The following is an 18,195-nucleotide window of genomic DNA, read 5'->3' as shown; positions in this document are numbered from 1 at the left end:
TTATTATTATTATTATTTTTTTCTAACTAAATAACCTTTGTTATTGAAAGTGATAAATAAAGTAAATATAGGGACCTGAAAATTGACACTCTTAACGGATGTCACTATCAGACCACATAACACACATCTACTATCTCATCGTCGCTGGGCGCATAGGTATCATCGAACTCTGCCGCCATAATGCAAGCGCTGCAATCCACCGCGCTCCGCCCTTCCCCCATCGATCCGCTTCGCAGGTCATCTCGATCCGACGTTGTGCCCTGCAGAAATGCGAGGCCGCCGGCGAAAATGCTTCCGTTCAGGATATCTGCATCAGCGTCGACGGTTTCGGCGCCGAAGCGGGAGACGGATCCGAAGAAGCGAGTTGTAATTACGGGAATGGGACTCGTATCGGTGTTTGGAAACAACGTGGATGCGTACTACGAGAAGCTCCTCGCCGGTGTGAGCGGCATCGTTCCCATTGACAGGTTCGATGCGTCGAAATTTCCGACGCGGTTTGGAGGGCAGATTCAGGGGTTCTCATCCGAGGGTTACATTGATGGGAAGAACGATAGAAGATTAGATGATTGCTTGAGGTACTGCATTGTTGCAGGGAAGAAGGCGCTTGAGGATGCGGATCTTGGAGGTGATAAACTCAACAAGGTATTGGTTGTTTTCGAAGCTCAATTGAGCTGCTTTGGAGTTTCAGAGACGAGTCCTTTTGGGGGTATTCTTTTGTACATCTATGGCTTTCCCGTTGCTGTTAATTTCCATTTTTGGGACTGTTAGTATTGTGCCTTTGCTGATTAGAATTTGGTTAGGAGGAGCTGGGGAGACTACGTCACAAAATACCTTCTTTTTTGTTTATCCAATTTTCTTTTGCCTTTTGGATATTCGTTTTCTTTCTGGAGCTAGGCAAAAAAATAAACGAAGGCATTTTTTTTGAAGATCTTCCACTAAGAAATCATATACTTTGTTAGGTATGCTGGTTAGTTTATGGACAATTCAATGCTCTTCTTGTGAATGAATTTAATATGGTTTGGGCTTGAGTTTTGATATTAAGACATAGAATTTGTAAGTAGTTTCATGACTGGTGAATCATATTATTGTAACTACTTCTAAAGGCAAATATTTTGGTTGTTTAATAAATGGAGATGGTTTCATTCTTGATAGATCTTACACTTGATAAAGCTTAATGTGCCTAACTACGGCGATCTTTTTAGAGTTCCATCTGTTGAGCTGGTTGTGAGTTGTTATCCGCATTATCTAAGTCATTCTGTTTACTTCTGATTTCAGATTGACAAGATTCGAGCTGGTGTTTTGGTTGGGACAGGAATGGGAGGCCTCACTGTCTTTTCCGACGGTGTACAGTCTCTAATTGAGAAAGGCCACAGGAAAATTACCCCATTTTTCATTCCATACGCGATAACAAACATGGGCTCTGCCCTGCTTGCTATTGATCTTGGCTTAATGGGGCCCAATTATTCAATTTCAACTGCATGTGCTACATCAAATTACTGTTTCTATGCGGCTGCAAATCACATTCGCCGCGGTGAAGCTGACTTGATGCTTGCTGGTGGAACGGAAGCTGCTATTATTCCTATTGGGTTGGGGGGCTTTGTTGCATGCAGAGCTCTGTCTCAAAGAAATGATGACCCAAAAACTGCCTCTAGACCTTGGGACAAAGATCGAGATGGTTTTGTCATGGGTGAAGGCGCTGGTGTTCTGGTAAGCTTGCCATGCCCTTCTACTTAATTATTAGCATTTAGCCTTTTTCCCTTTCTTGTTAATAGGAATAATGAAGATGGAGAAATATGGATTGTGGAAGTGAGATTACTCCTCTGTTTTCTAGAATTTGAAGTTGGCAAATTATGCTCCTTATCATTTCTGCAAATAAATGAATAGATAGGACGGCTATGGGATAATTAGTTGTGTTATGACACAATTATTTAGTTACTATAACTTAATGTTTTTTTATCTTATTACCCTACACAGATACATGTGTTGTATCAAATTGCATCCATACATTATTTAGTAATTTAATAATATGGATTTTTAGACTAAATAATGTACAAAACATAAATTAGTTATTCATTATAGGTTCATGGGCACAACCAAAAACTTCAATTAGTTATTTAATTAATTAGATGTGTTATGGTTGAATTATTTTGTTACTTTAGTTTAGTATTTTTATCATCTGTCATATGTATTTTTCTCATTTTTGCTCTCTAAATTAACTATTAAAAGATATATGGGACTTCTATGGGTGATTCAGTGTAGGGGTGGGGAGACAACTTTAGCAATAGGCAGAGTGCGGGGGAGACTCATCATCTTCACCCTCACCTCTAAAAATGAAATGGACTGGCATTTAAAGTAAGAAATAAAATATCAATACATTCGTCTTGCTGGAAAAGCAAAGGGATCATCATGTTAAGTTTTATGCAAAAAGATCTAACATATTCGCCTCCTTACCAAGAACAGAGATGATAGATGTTCCTTGTATTAACTAATTTTTTGCATATGATAATTGTATCAGTATTTTCTTGGGCTTCCCTTAAAAAGTTTATGATTTTTAAAGTTTCTTATATCTATGAATATGTCCTGCAGGTTATGGAAAGTCTGGAACATGCAATGAGGCGAGGCGCACCAATAATTGCAGAATATTTGGGAGGTGCAGTAAATTGTGATGCTTATCATATGACTGATCCCAGAGCTGATGGGCTTGGTGTTTCTTCATGCATCTTGAGTGCCCTTGAAGATGCTGGTGTTTCTCCTGAGGAGGTCTGCCTTATTCCTTAGATTATTATGTTTAAAATATCTACATCCACATACAATTCTTCACAGTTCACTGTTAATGATTGTTTAGATTGTCAATAATGATTCCCATGTTTGAAAAAGTGATGGTGCATCCTTGGGAATATTTACTACTACTATCAAATGGTTGTGGTTTAAACCAGAATTCTCTTTCAGGTTAATTATATTAATGCCCATGCAACTTCCACCATAGTAGGGGACTTGGCTGAGATCAATGCTATCAAGAAGGTATTCAAGGATACTTCAGAGATAAAAATCAATGCCACCAAGGTAAGCCCTCAACTGAAGTTGTTTGGTCATGTGTGTTCGATTATTTGTCTTGATGGACTGTATGAAATGATCCTTTTCATGCTTTACTTTCATGCTCGCATCCAATTAATTTATTTGAGTAATGTGATATATGTGCTTCACTTTCATGTTTCTCCAGTCAATGATCGGGCACTGCCTTGGGGCTGCCGGTGGTTTGGAAGCTATTGCAACTGTGAAAGCCATCACTACTGGTTGGCTTCACCCTACAATAAACCAATTTGTAAGTTTAGAAAGAATTGCTGAAACTTGTAATTCACAATGTCTAATAATTCTATAAGAAATGTCTGATGGTCACGGTGGTTATCTTATTGACATGTCCAAGCAGAATCCAGAGCCTTCCGTGGACTTCGACACTGTGGCAAATGAAAAACAGCAGCATGAAGTGAATGTTGGTAAGATAAGATGCTTTCACATTCCCAATTCCATGATGTGTTCTTAGGCGACATGCTAAATACTTATCTGTTGGTAATTCCTCCTAAGTCAAACTATGTTTGTTTGTCATATGCAGCAATTTCGAATTCATTTGGATTTGGTGGACACAACTCTGTCGTCGCATTCTCTTCTTTCAAGCCATGACATTCTCCAGAATCTGTGACCTGAGATTAAGTCCTCTTTTACACCATTCTATCACTGGCCATACCTGTTCTCAGAAGTGGTAACTTAGGTCTTAATTTGATCTTTTGAGGACCGTTGTCTAGTTTTAGATTCATATTTGCGGCTGTTTCGGTGCAAAACATGCATCAGTTTTGATTGTTTCTTTTGTGAACTTCCATTTATATATATATCCTGTAGACATACTGAAAATGGATTCATTTGAATTTAGTTTTCTCAAGCATTGCCTCTGATTTTCACTTTCAGAAAAGTTCTCCCCAAACTAGACTAAAAACAAATTTTACATGCCAACACTTCTTGTCAAGCTAATAAACATTAAGACACCAACTTCAGAATAATAACTTTGCATAATTAAAATATTATTTTATAAATGAAAATGACTCTGGTCCAGCAAATGATAAACCAAATGGAAACACAAGACACAGACTCATCACATAATTTTGAATCTGTAGAGCATAAACTCAACACTAACATTATTAATTGTCTTTGTAAAAAGCATACTAAAAAAACCAGCCAACTCCAAATTATTCAGACACCAGCAAATCCACCAATAAATCACAGAGCCAACCAATCAGGTGGGATTGGAAAAGGATCATCTACATCCCCCCTCACCTTTGAGAGATCAATATTATTCTTCGATTTTGACCAAAGAGCGGGAAAACCATTCGATTTGTCCCTGCTCTCGCTACCTTGCTTGTCGACAGTCGGCATCTCCAGCCTCAGCCAGGCAGAAGAATTTTGAGATGGATCAATCCCATCATTCTCACCTGTGTCTGGAACAGCTTTTGTATTTGATGGCCCAGCTCCATCGTCTAACGTGAATGATGGCTCAGCAGAGGTTATCTGAGGTAGATTGGCACAGCAGCGCAGATTTTTTCTGAGTTTCTCCATCTTAGCTTTTAGATACTTGAGCTGGTGAATGTCGAGCATGTTGATGCCCTCTTCGGTAACATCAAACCCTGAGTTTTCCAAAGCTGCTTCAATATCTTTCGATTTTTTCTTTTGTACTTCCAGATCTGCAATTGTTCGGCCGTACTGATATATTAGATGTTGAGTCTCAGGCGTATGATTTGATGGAGTAGGAGCGGGTGCAAGAGCAGGAGCATGATCAGGTGCAGGTTCAGGTTCAGGTGCAGAACCAGAGCCAGAGCCAGAGCCAGAGCCAGAGCCAGAGCCAGAACCAGAACCAGAGCCAGAGCCAGAGCCAGAGCCAGAGCCAGAGCCAGAGCCAGAACCAGAACCAGAACCGGAACCGGAACCGGAGCCAGAACCAGAACCGGAACCGGAGCCAGAACCAGAACCGGAGCCGGAGCCAGAGCCAGAGCCAGAGCCAGAACCAGAACCAGAACCAGAACCAGAACCAGAACCGGGGCCAGAAACAGAACCACAGCCGAAGCCAGAACCAGAACCAGAGCCAGAGCCGGAGCCGGAGCCGGAGCCAGAACCAGAATCTGGCAAGTTTGGCATCGGATTTCTGTTAAAAACACGATCAACAACAGATCTTATGTTAGGATGGCCGTATGAATGGGCTCGTCCCCCCATAGAGAAAATTATAAGGGCGATTTGAGCCCCACACACCACAGAAAGTTCTAAGGCTTTCTTGAAGAGGTTCGCACGCCGTTTAGAGAAAGTGACTATCCGGGCATTTTCATCTTCTACCACTTTCATTTCGATTTTCCTTCGCCCTTGCGATGTCTTCCTTCCCCGTGGAGGAGCCATGTTAGCAAACTTAGAAACCTAAGACGAAGGAAAGATTTTCAGGGTATATGAGGAAAGTGACACAGGAAATCTTATTAAATAAACTTTTCTTTGTTCACACATTGATTGTGTAACACGGCGGCGGGTTCAACCAATCCAAGGCGGATTAGCATAAATCTCTAGTCTGTACTATTTTCACATGTTTAAAGAATTGGGTGGCAATCAATGCAGGATTTTGAAATAATTAATACGTTACAGATTTTCCGGGCAACAGCCACGCCATATCGAGGTAACACCTGGCAACACTGCTGACATTTGACCGAAGGATAAATGTAATTTGTTAGGCATTTATAATTATATGATGTTCATAATTTTACTTTCCCAAACCAATATATCCATATAATCCTAGAGGGTGGTTTTCTCACCATGTCATTTCAATTCTCCCATACCTAACTGTATGACATTGTACAAAGGAAATGTAATTTGTTAGGCATTTATAACTATATGATGTTTATAATTCGAGTTCTCAAACAAACACTGACATATAATCCTAGAGGATAGTTTTTTCATTATATTATTTTAATTATACCTACATCAAACACGAAAAGCATGTGGCAGGACAAGCAAAGGTGATTTCGACTTTCCCACATTTTTTTTTGTTTCAGTATGTCATTATACATCATTATACACAACCAAAAATCATGCTACGAAAAAAACATACCCATAAAACAAGTGAGAAAGTAGTTATACAGAAAATCAACAACTTATAGGAAAACTATACAAGCATAGCCAATTAATCAACCTCTGTTACCAAAACAAAGGTTTTTCACTTTCTTATTATGATTTGCTATGACAGGGGGGAAATCACATCCTTATTATCTTCCAATTTCTTGACTTACAAACAAAATACGCTAATATAGTGTTGAGGTTGAGTGCAAAGTGCCGTGTCAATGAAGTGCCACCATTGCAATGTTCCGCTGATTCTATATGCAATAGAGGAAAGAAGAAATGGCTCAACTAGATAAAGATTATTACCTTCTCGCCATGTAGCACTTTCTACTGCGACGTGCTCTTTGTGGGAATGCATCATTCCACTGGCCAGTGGCCACCTTTCCAAAAATTTGCCCTGACTGGAACAATGCAGAAAATCGTTAATTAAGAATTGAATCAATACCTAATCATCTTCCATAGACCTGTAAATTAAGTAATTTTCTCCAGTGAACAAGGGGCAATTATACGCAGTTCCTCTTCGTTTTCTCAGCTCTCCTACTGAAGCAAATATCTACTTAATAGTAACCAGGAACACACATTTCGCACTCAAAGATATAAAATACCTGCGTAGCTCTTCTACTGAGGCTCCAACCGGCGTTATCGACAAGAACATCGTGGATTTCATGCGTACTCCAGTTGTGGTTAGAAGGTTCCCTGAATCCAAGTAATAACCCTAATATGTAATAACATGGAATCTGGAATCCATGAAGCTGGATCATCAAAGCATGCATAATCGCACAATGCGAACGAATGATTCGAAGTTGTCATTCATTCCCAATTTAGGGATTCAGATTCGAATCGAGAATGACCCGAATCCGAATCCGAATCATTGTACGCGTGTTTGGGCGGGTTAATCTTTAGGCTCGGACCGTGGTCGGCCCATACAAACTACATAGTAGGCCCATAAATTCACATAAAGACACTCACCATATATTTCATTACTTACGCTGAATTAATATCAATCGAATTTAATAGTGGAAAAAATATTCAATTTTCAATACAAATCTGAAGCAGCCATAGGTTCAAACGGGCCATTACAGCTGTTCGTACATTTATTTCAACACTTAGCCACCCCCCCTATTGCCATATATTTTTATTTAACAATAATTAAATTTTAATTAATACTATATGGAGTAATACTCGACCGTTGGGTATCAAATTGCCAGCATTATTACTGTGCAAAAAAACATACATTGGCGTTTGGCTTTCAATTTTTTTTCCCAACTACTGTATTACATTTACAATAAAAAAATCTAACCACACAAACACTAAACCAAACACATATTGATACTGAAGAATTATTAGATCATATAAAATAGTTTCGGAATTCTCTGGAATTTGCAAATCTCAGGGAAAACACTCAAATTGCTGTAACTGCCATGGTTTTACCAAGTAAGAAAGCAAGGTTAACGTTTCACAACAGAACTACAATGGCATCTTATCATTGAAGTTATTAAGGTGAACGATCACAGTTGCAGAAGACAAGCCTCCATATTTCACAATCGAAAGGAAGAAAGTTCGAGCAGATAACTGAATATATACGGAAATTGGAAAGTAAAGCAGGCAGTAAAATTTCGAGAAATTTGAATATATGTGTGTAGCTTGACAAAGAGAATGAATAAAATCAAAGAATACAACACTGACGAATAAACGAATTTATGAGAAATCAGAAGCAAATCTCTGGATAATCTGCCTACAGCTGCGACGACTAATCGGTTGCATTATCCGCGTGAAAAGGAACTTGACCATCACTACTTTCCACGAGATGAACGAGAAATGAATCGATTCATATTTTCACATGGAGCACCAGCTTTGATAAAATCAGAAATGGCATCCGCAACAAAGGAAGAACAAGCAGAGTGTGGATACCAAAAAAATGGCCTCTATGACCGATACGATCTTAAAAAGGATATCATCGACAAAACAATGCAAGTTGAACCAGCTCTTCCCGGAGAAGCTCTTCAGCTTCCACGGCCACGCACGACCGCCGCCGCCGCCGCTTTCGCTCCCCTTCCTTTTCAGCTTCCTGAAAAAAACCGAGAAACTAGAACTGGACGAATTCTTTTTCTCCATGACCTGATCTGCTTGGAATGCCTTATGGATGGTGCCAGACTGGGGAGTTAGTTTATATAAGGTATCTTTAGAGGGAGAACGATTGGGAATAGTAGCAGGGGTAGTATTGGAATTTCACAGGTGAATGTGGGGACGTGAGCCCAACGGGCACCCGCTTTCGTTGTAAGGTAAGTCGTGCACTTGAGAGTGGAGTAAAAAGCAAAGACCACTATATCCAGGCCGTTTTTTCTATTTCCACACCAAAAGCAGAGCGGAGAGCGATTCTCCTCTCTGGATATAATCACCTGTCGTGAATGAAAAGGTGCTTTCTGTCCCATCAGAATATTTGCTGTCTATAAAATTCGACCTACATGGCCACTGTTTAATATATCTAAACCTTGTAAGAAATGTTGGAGTTGATAAGGTACTCTACTTAGTATTAATTGGTCATAATGATTTTATTATAATTTTAAAATAACGTTATTTTGAGAGAGTGTTGAATACATTTTACAAATTTGATATTTATAATGTATAGTAAAATCATACTATTATCTCTGTTTATTAGAAATATTGCTTTTTTTTTTTTTTCATTTTTGTAAAATTATTCTTATTTTTGTTATTTATTCAAAGATTATATCTTTTTATTATAAAAATTAAAAATAACCACAGTATTTATCTTGAGGGACATATATTTGTGCACGATATGAGATAGTAGTAAATTATCATAAAATATTCATTAGATGGTTTAAATGATAGATTGTAAATGCTTGCACCACAAATACAAAGAGACCTAAAAGTTAAAAGGTTTACAGACTATACCCTCATTTCCAAATTATTATTTATATAATATTTATTATTCATTATTTAATTTTTAATAATTAAATACTTCCTTCAATATTTAAGTCATCAACATCTTTTTAATGGATAATTCCAGACAAATATTGTGATTCCCATGGTATCCTCTATCTAAATAATAAACTTTATCCTTTTATTCCAATACATAATATATAATATATATATATTATACATATGTATATATTGTGTGAAAATAAGAGACAGATGATCCGATCTAACCAGGCCAAACGATGCCCACAAGCCACATTTTGCCACCATTACAAGCTTCACTCAACACATCTCAACCTGTCAAACGCAGTAAACTAATTGCAAAAATGTAATTAATTTATTGTTAAAAATCATTGGGGGCACCATGGGTTGCACTTTATCCAATTATTATATTTCAGCAAATTATTATTATTATTATTATTATTATTATTATTATTATTATTTTCATAATTTCAACCAATTATAAGGAATTGGATCCAATGCACCCCCTTCCTTGACCTTAGCCAGGTTCGATCCCTCAGCCGAGCCACCCACGGCGCCGCTTATGTCGTCCCGCAGCTTCTCCAAACCTTCCTTGAGATGCTGAAGCTGAGCCAAATCCAGCCGGCTCAAGTAGTCGCCAGTTATCGGCCCCACCGAGCCCTTCAAAGCCTCTTCTAGCTCCTTCCCGCGCCGCTTGGCGCTCTCCAGCTCCTCATTCAATTTATCGCTCTGCTCAGTGAACCGGCTCAGCACCGGCTCGTCGGCGGCGCAACTATTATTGCACTTGTCATCGTCATCATCTTCGTCGCCTCCGACGTCGTTTTGGTCTGTGAATCGGCCGACGACGGAGTCGACGCATGGATGGCCGAATGAATAAGCCTTGCCGGCGGCGGACAAGACGACTATGGCTACCTCCGCCCCGCACAGCGCCGACAGCTCCATTGCCTTCTTGAAGAGCCCTCCGCGGCGCTTCGTGAACGTGATCCGTCGTGCGTTGTCGTCGGCGACGAGTTTCATCTCGATTTTTTGTCGCCCTTTGGTTTTTTTCCCATGCGCCATTGATGGTTTGTTTATTTTATTATTTGATAAATCTAGGTGGATATACGTGTATATATATACACGTATGTGGTTTCCATAAAATATGAATGTTAAATTTTTAAATAATTTTTATGGACAATAGTGATAAATAAAATTTTACAATAATTAATAATTGAATGGCGTAATAAGTGTCGATTTGTATGAGATTTTCATTTTTTATAAAATGGCAAAATAATAATCCTCTTCAAAAAACAAGTTGATGATTCATGTTTCCAATTAGACTCATTTCTTTTTTTCTTTTTTTTTTTAGCAAAAAAACAAATATATATATATATATATATACTATCCTCGTTTAAATTTATACTAACTTTTTTTAGATTGCTATGAAAAAATACTTCATGTTTATTTCTTTTCAAATAAAAAATCATAATATTTTCTTTTATTATAAATTTATGCCTAATCAAATGAGCATATTACATAACGGAGAAAAGTATTACTCTTTCCGTGAAGTAATAGTATTTTAGTGAAAGTGTGCAAAATATTTTGATATTTTTCGCATGTGATTTTGATTTTATGTACAAATAATGGTATATGTAAGTGTGTGATTGTAAGTCAAGTAAAAATTAAATGATATTTTAATATTAATGTATTGTTATTATTTTTTAAATATGAAAGAAATACTTTTGAATAAAATAAGAAAAATGATTTTAAAAAATATTTTGAATTGAGATGGATAAAATATTTTTAATTTTTCTTTGTTTAAAAGATAAAAAATTTTCTTTGTATAAAAGATAAAAATTTCAAAATTGATATGCAAGCATAGCCTTAGCCTATTATAGTTAATAAAATGAAATGTATACCGAGTGGATTGATGGAGTATTTAATAGTCCCTTCCTCTGTTCCACATAATTTGTTCTTTTTTTTATAAAAAAATTAATTATACACTTTAATTATATTTTAAAATTTAAAATTTAAAATTTTTTTAATCTTAATTAAAATATTTAGTTATCTTAATCTTAATCTATAATTTATTTTTATTAATATATTTTTTAATTACTTACTAATTATACTTTACATAAATTTCTGTTTCTACGGTAATACACCCATATTATATGGGACGGAGGGAGTATAAAATATTATATTTAATACTTCATCCGTCGTTCAAATCTATGTTCACTTTTCTTTTTGAGTTGTTATCGAAAAATATTCTCATTTTCTTTTTAAATAGAAAAATCATTCTATTTTTATACCTGTTTACTATAAAAAAAAATTAACAATTATTACTCATTTTTATTAAAACTCGTGAAGTAGATATTTGAACGACCGAGGGAGTAATTATTTTCAAGTAAAATTATTTGAAACAAAATTACATAATCACACATCTAAATCTCTAGGAGGAATTAGATAAATGAGTACAACGTAGTCTCATATTTCCACAATAAAAAAGGAAATGAAACTAAAATATCTGAATGAATGGAGGATTTTTGCATATTCATGTTGATGCATTGGGTACGTAATTTCGGTGGGTCAAATGTACCCAAGTTAATATATCAAAAAATAAAAAATAAAAATATTAAATTAAATTAAATAAGATGATGCCACGTGTCTGAAATAATAGGATTAAAACAACACGACTTTCTATCGCCGAGTCTTCTAAAATGTTATTTTAATTTAATTTTATTTTTTTCTAAAAAAACGAACAGACATGAAAACCTGCCACCTATCTCACAACACAACATATATGCAGAAGATTTGAGAGTAGGACTGTGATAGGTGGTATATAGGGAAACCGCGGGGAGCCCACAAGGAAGATCTGTATAACTGCGGAATGTGAAGATACGGGACGACGATTATAGGGAGAGGAGGAGATATCGTTCAATACTTGCCGTGCCGCCATACTTTGTTTCCTTGCTAAGTTCCGATTGGAATTGGGAATTGATTGATTTTAGGTGCGCAAGCCTGTGTGTGTTTGTATGGTTTTGGGGCTTGTAGAGAATCGCTGGCAGAATCTCGCGTCTCTGCATTGGCCGTTTGGTCTCGTTGTTGGAGCTAATTTGTACGCTCGAGCGAGGGAGTTTGTTGTGTAGGAGAATCAGGGATTTGAAAGGGGAAAAACATGCTGGAATTGAGAGACAGGCGGAGCTGCTACCCGGAGGCGGTGGCGGGAGTGAATGTCGGGCTGGCTTTTGTTGATGGTGTGATTGCGTTTCTTGCTTTCTATAAGGTAACTGCGGCGTCTCTTTTCTAATTTTAATGGCTGTATGTTGGTGTATGGATGCAGTTTGCATATTTTCTGTTGGTTTTTTAATGGCTAAGTTGGTTTCCTGCCTTTTTTTTGGAGAGGGTTTTGCGAAACTGAAAGTAGTGTTTGAAATTTTACGTCGGTGTTGTGCGTGTTTGCTTTCAATTTTTTTCTTTTGTTGCTCACTTCAATTTCGATCAAGGGGAAGGTTTTGAGTCTTTTCTTTGACATCATAGTTTGGTATAGCGCCTTAGGGGTTTAGTCTAATTTTGATGGATGGAGAATTGCGGTCCTCATAAAATTGACATAGATGGCTCTGTGGTGCGATACTGTTTTGCAAATCATATGTTAAGATCCCAGTTTGAAGATGACATTCTTGTGTTGAGAACAAGTTTCTTGAAAAAGATTAGCGTTTTCAATTGTAATAGAGTATTCTGTTTTATTTCATTCTTTCAATTTTAACATCTATCCTTCGGTTTTAATATTGGAGATCCAAAGAATCATTCATTACTGTGGTTTTCTTGATTTTAAATCGTATCACATTTGAAAGGGTGTGAATTATTGAACATTAACATATTGAGGGCAATGGATGGGACTCATTACTGTGGCATTTTTCATAAGTGGTTGTACTTCCAAAATAGCCTGACAAATATAGCCAAAATCGGTTTTAAATTATGTGTTTCGAGGCAACGGTCAAACACGCCAAAATCGCCAGTCTTGGTCTGTAATCATCATTGAGGAATATGTAGGTAAGAGTTACACACATTTTCAATGCCAGTCAGATTTGGTGCTGCCTTACTTACATAGCTTAATAATGTCAGTTGGCATGATTCATGACTAATATGTGACCGGCTACGTTAGTGATTTTATGTGAAATTAAGTAGTGAGTGTTGCTTAGTGTGAATATCTTCTATCCAGGCAATCGACCATACTGAGTGTTGCTTAGTGTGAATATCTTCTATCCAGGCAATCAACCATACTGAGTGTTGCTAGCTCTGAACATAGGACAATTATGCCATTGTTCACCATTAAGTAGAGCACAGTACTTCCGGAAGTTCTTGTGATTACAAGTGTATTCATGTCGAAATAAGAAATTCAAAACTATATTTATGTAAAACTATTTTAAAACTATATCCAGTTTGTTTATGATAACATGTCCAACATGATGTTTGCTGCTCTAGAAGTATGCTAATAGATCCAAAATACTTTGTTGCATATTTTCACATTGAAAATGCAAACTTCTAGGCATCATCCGCCAAAATACCATAATGACCAGCTGTGGCTTCCTGTTATCACTGAAATCCACCATTATAGCTATTCCCCATATTTCTGGTGCTAGAATGGATCTTCTTAATTACATCTGCTTTTATCTAGTGTTGTATATACTGTTTGGCAATCATTTCATGCATGCTTTTATAATGTTTCTAACCTGATTGATTTAGTAAGCACTAAAAGAATGGATTCATGCACAAGCGTTCCTGTTATATATGTGAAAGCAATTTAATAATTTAATTCTTGGAGCTTGGTCATTTGTTTGAGCATAATGCTTTTCTGATACAAATTGATTTAGATTAGCAGATATATTACATTTTCAGTTTTAAGATAATGACTAAACACCCAATATGCATATTGTGGAACCAGGCACTGCACTCTGCTGTTGATTCTTGGAGTATTTTTCTTTTTAGTCACTGGTTTCCCATAATCTATTCTGCAGTTGATAAGGATACATGCAAGGAATTCACAGATTGGATGGACCCGTCAGAAAGTAAGCATTTATTGGGATTCTTTGTTTTCTTTTATATGATTCCCTACATTACTAAGTGTATACAGCCCTTTGCGGCCACAAATGCAAAATAAACTGTTCATATTATGCAATCTTGCTCATGTTTTAGACAGAGTAGGCTGAATTAAGCAATCTTTTTCATCATGCTTAGAATTTTATTTGATTGCCTTATTTCCGTTTGATTGGATCTCTGTCAGCTATATGTATTGTTCTCAAACCTCTATAGATATACTTTAATTTTACTTAAAATTTTCCATGGTACATGAGTTATATGGGTGCGCTTAGTTATAAGTTTGAGTTGTGGTTGGAAGTTGGGTTTTTCTGTTGAGTAATAAGATGTTGTTTGGTTGTAAATTGAGGTATGATGTAAAATAAATATTTAGTTTAAAATAAATTTAAAATGTGTTTTGAAAGTTTAAGAAAATATACTTCAATAGAGTATATTTAATATGAATATTATTTTATAGAAAAAGATTCACGTAATAAAAAAATATATATATACATAATTAACATAAATTAGTTTATAAGAAAATAGGGAATTTCAAATGTATATAATATATTTGTGAACTTATGATAAAAATAGAATAATATAAGTGGATCCTACTTTTAAAAAAATTGGAAAATAGTTGAGATAACAAAAAAAAAAAAAAAAAGTTAAGAGCCTAGTGCCAACCGCAATGATGCTATCCTTACACTTGTTCACTTCAATCATGCCATCTTACTTTGAAAGTAGGCCCTTGATGCTGTTGATCAAACACTTGAATAGCAGTTGGGATATTGAATATCTCAGTTCTAGGCACTGGAGGATCAAAAAGAGTGTTTGAGGCCAATATTTTGCTTTCTATTAGTATGATAGAAATTGACCAGGAATTGTATCTCAGGTCTCTTAAACCCGTCTCTTTTTGCCACACTTTTATTTTTAATTACATCTGATGATTTTTTGTTTTATTTTCCAAATCTCAGGTCTTTCATCTAATAATTGGATCCTCTAATTTAGGTGAGCATTACTCACCTTATGACTTAAGAACATTTCATTTGATGTGTGGATGCCGTCCGCATGAAGGCTTGCAAATACTATTGTACTCTTTAGATGACAGAACAGCCATACTGCTACTTGTTCTCTCAAAATACAAAGTTGAAACAAGGAAACTAGCCTCTTAAGGACTTATATATAACTGAGTGTGTTTGGGGATGCTTTTAACCAATGAAATGTGAAGAACAAGAAGTTCATAATAACTTGAACTTGTAAAGAAATTTTTAATTAATTTACGTGGTGCACTTGATTTAGATCCATTATTTGAAAATTCATTTGTGATCATCACTACCGATATCCTCTTTTCTCTGATTCTAAGCGTATGTATATAATCTTTTATGTTCGTGTTTGTTTTTATGCCACTCACTCTCACAGAGAACATAAAATAATCCCACAACGGCATAAAGAGGAGTTTACTCTCCTACTGTTGTACTGCTGGCTTGAACAGTTGAGGATGAATAAAGCTTATTATTTTGTGATAATGTTAATTTTCTATCTATCTAAAGCTATGGCAGTTTTGGTTCTCAGCATATTCAGTTAATAATCCTATTTAACTCATGGCATTGTAATTTTATTTATATCTGGCAGGTTACTTGCTTCATTTTGTATTAGCTCTTGTGGCTGCTTGTAAAGGTTGGGTTTGCTGGTCTCATTCCTGTGGTTTCTTCGTAATGGGTGAGGACATTGTCAATCTCTGGTGATGATAAAACTTTCTGGATGGTGTAATTGGCAATACTTACCTCACACAAATAATCATTTGCAGCCATCCCCAGAATTCTTTTTATTGCTGCATTTCTACTTCTGCTATCATTTTGGTAAGTTATTCCAATAAACAATGTATCATATATAATTTTCCGTCATCTCTATATCTATGTGCCTTTTCTTTCTAATAAAATCATACAATTTGAAGTGGCTAGAAATGGTTGTCCTCTGAGTCTTCCAATTGTATTTGGTTATACAGATAAAGTAAGATAACTCTCATTTTTTATTTATGGTTTGCAGGGTTGACCTTTGCCATCAGTCAAATGATGACGACGACGATGAAGAAGACAATTCCCAAGAACTTTTGCTGGAAAAGGGGAAGCAAGCTAATTCTAAAGCTATTTGCCGTAGATGCTGCTCCTTCAGGTCTTCTCTCCATATAGGAAGCCGCCAGAAAGTAGTGATTCTGGTATGAGGCTACCTCATTGCTTCAGTCTATTTTCTTCGTTTGTCACTTGACCTTTTATCTTGTCTCACAACAACACTTATACCAGGTTATTGTGATAATTTTTTCAATGATGATAACATCAGCTGTTCTCATACATATTGCAATGCGAAAGAACCCTGTTGAAACTACTGTTATTGCTCAGGCATGTATTCAGCCATCGAAATATTTTCCATGTCCATTATTTTTATCCTTGCTGAAACTATATCACATTGGTTACTTGGGGAAATGTTATCATCGCCCAGGTATATGTGGATCTCATTGCTGTAATTGTTCTTTTGCTGGGTGGAGCCTTGGCATTCTACGGTGACCACTTTTACCACTCTTCTCTTATTTTTCTCATTTTATGTGGTAGTGATATCTTTTAATGTGCTTATGAGAGCTATACTCCTAGAGTGTGTTTATTTCAGGGGATTATCCCAACCAATCCTTTATAGTAAACATACCCCTAGATTGTGAAAGTTTTTAATTGGATGTGATTCTTTTCTGTCACATTGAAGGCAATACTTCAGACATCTTAGACTCTGTAATAAAAAATTCTTCATAAAAAACCAGAATAGATACAACATGACAATAAGTACATGTTAATATATACTGCAATATACATCTGTTTTGTTTCATTAATCATATTTGGTTTCAGGATTCATATTGTTCTTTAAAATGAAACAAGTGAGATCCGAGTGGGCTTCATCAGAAATGTGGAAGGTAGTTTATCTGTTCGGTTTGTATCATAAATAATGTATTGCATTGGTCCCCCATGACACCTCTGGTTTTCAGCACTTCCCTTGATGCTGAATGAAGTCGTTTCTCTGATTCTTTAAACACTGTATCTTGCACTTTTCTAACAAAAAATTTATCTCTTAAATTGGTGTGCACCACAGGTCGCCAGTCTGGCAGTTGTCTGTGTGATAAGTTTTTCCTCAAGTGCTCTGATTGCAATAACTACAAACATACCTGTAAGCACTCCTTGCGGATTTCATTACATGATTCTTTCAAGTTCCTTTTTTCAAGCCATGTCATTTAACTCAAACCATCTCTTGGTTGCAGCTGTTTTATCGCTGGAATGGGTGGGAAATAGATGTTCTCTACACCTCTCTTCTACTGGTGCTGTACTATTTCATTGGTACTTTCATCGAAAGCCTGAAACTTTTACTTATGCTTGCATAGGATTCCTTGTAGTATGCCGTTTAAGTGTTCAGATCTTAGTTTAAGAAGACGATGGATCATGGAACTGGTGACTATGCTCTTTCCCTAATCTATGTCTAACCACGTTGTCCAGGTTCATCAGTTCCCTCAGCTTTCATTCTATTTGTGATGAGGGAATTGCCACCACCAGCTGTGATCCAAAGACAAGAATCAGAAGGAACTATAGCATTTATAAGTGAGGGTACCATGGTGACACCTTATCCAAGGTGCTGGACTGCTGCAACAAGTGCTCAGGTTCTAGTTCTTGCATTTGCAGAATTTAATTATGCGAGGCAGTGCAACATAAGAAAGTGTTTAATGCTTGATGCTTGCAGGTTTCGAGAGCGAGTCCAATATGAAATAAATATACGCACAAAGAAAGGAAAGACCGTCAAGATTCTAAACATCAGACAAAGAAAGCTCGATAGCAAGCAGGATTAGAAGCTTTACAACTTCAGGCAATGAAAGTTCGATACAGTAACCTTCCCATGTTTTGGTCGGCAATAGTTATTGTACATATTAGTGTGCTAATCTTGAAAACACCATGTTGGTTCATTTGTGACTCGTTAGACTGGTTAAAGCTTTAGTTCTTACTTCAGAGATGATCTTTTTCAGACTTTTCATTCTCTTAACAAAATAGTTAAATC

General features: G+C 36.4%; 4 protein-coding genes across 8 annotated transcripts; 2 read left to right on the top strand and 2 right to left on the bottom strand.

The window, feature by feature from the left end:
- Window positions 1–100: 100 nt before the first annotated feature.
- LOC127248102 (3-oxoacyl-[acyl-carrier-protein] synthase I, chloroplastic-like) lies at window positions 101–3,947 on the top strand. The gene is made up of 7 exons (XM_051270286.1): window positions 101–642; window positions 1,276–1,707; window positions 2,587–2,760; window positions 2,950–3,063; window positions 3,221–3,322; window positions 3,428–3,494; window positions 3,611–3,947. Exons 1-7 carry the CDS (start codon window positions 181–183, stop codon window positions 3,676–3,678), a joined length of 1,419 nt encoding a protein of 472 aa, XP_051126243.1. The 5' UTR covers window positions 101–180; the 3' UTR covers window positions 3,679–3,947.
- Window positions 3,948–4,061: 114 nt separating this feature from the next.
- On the bottom strand, window positions 4,062–6,958 carry LOC127247050 (uncharacterized). 2 transcript variants are annotated; one of them, XM_051268736.1, is made up of 3 exons: window positions 6,747–6,958; window positions 6,448–6,542; window positions 4,062–5,188 (listed from the first exon to the last, which is right to left on the bottom strand). In XM_051268736.1, exons 1-3 carry the CDS (start codon window positions 6,912–6,914, stop codon window positions 4,270–4,272), a joined length of 1,182 nt encoding a protein of 393 aa, XP_051124693.1. In that variant the 5' UTR covers window positions 6,915–6,958; the 3' UTR covers window positions 4,062–4,269. The 2 variants fall into 2 exon arrangements, with proteins under 2 accessions (XP_051124693.1, XP_051124694.1); XM_051268737.1 differs by having other exon boundaries at window positions 4,062–5,451; window positions 6,747–6,798.
- A 2,564-nt stretch (window positions 6,959–9,522) lies between these two features.
- On the bottom strand, window positions 9,523–10,119 carry LOC127247423 (agamous-like MADS-box protein AGL29). Its single transcript, XM_051269251.1, has one exon. The coding sequence runs from the start codon at window positions 10,117–10,119 to the stop codon at window positions 9,523–9,525; it is 597 nt and encodes a 198-aa protein (XP_051125208.1).
- A 1,691-nt stretch (window positions 10,120–11,810) lies between these two features.
- LOC127247798 (tobamovirus multiplication protein 1-like) lies at window positions 11,811–18,146 on the top strand. 4 transcript variants are annotated; one of them, XM_051269824.1, is made up of 13 exons: window positions 11,811–12,322; window positions 14,055–14,105; window positions 15,087–15,120; window positions 15,745–15,831; window positions 15,920–15,971; window positions 16,159–16,327; window positions 16,413–16,508; window positions 16,609–16,669; window positions 17,004–17,068; window positions 17,245–17,319; window positions 17,411–17,486; window positions 17,643–17,803; window positions 17,884–18,146. In XM_051269824.1, exons 1-13 carry the CDS (start codon window positions 12,215–12,217, stop codon window positions 17,905–17,907), a joined length of 1,059 nt encoding a protein of 352 aa, XP_051125781.1. In that variant the 5' UTR covers window positions 11,811–12,214; the 3' UTR covers window positions 17,908–18,146. The 4 variants fall into 4 exon arrangements, with proteins under 4 accessions (XP_051125781.1, XP_051125783.1, XP_051125782.1 ...); XM_051269826.1 differs by lacking the exon at window positions 15,087–15,120 and adding an exon at window positions 13,027–13,089; XM_051269825.1 differs by lacking the exon at window positions 15,087–15,120.
- The last annotated feature ends 49 nt before the right edge of the window (window positions 18,147–18,195 follow it).

This window comes from Andrographis paniculata, unplaced genomic scaffold (genome assembly GCF_009805555.1).
Source record: "Andrographis paniculata isolate CXL003 unplaced genomic scaffold, ASM980555v1 Contig32END, whole genome shotgun sequence".
NCBI lineage: Eukaryota > Viridiplantae > Streptophyta > Magnoliopsida > Lamiales > Acanthaceae > Andrographis > Andrographis paniculata.
This window is presented reverse-complemented; position numbering and strand designations above follow the sequence as displayed.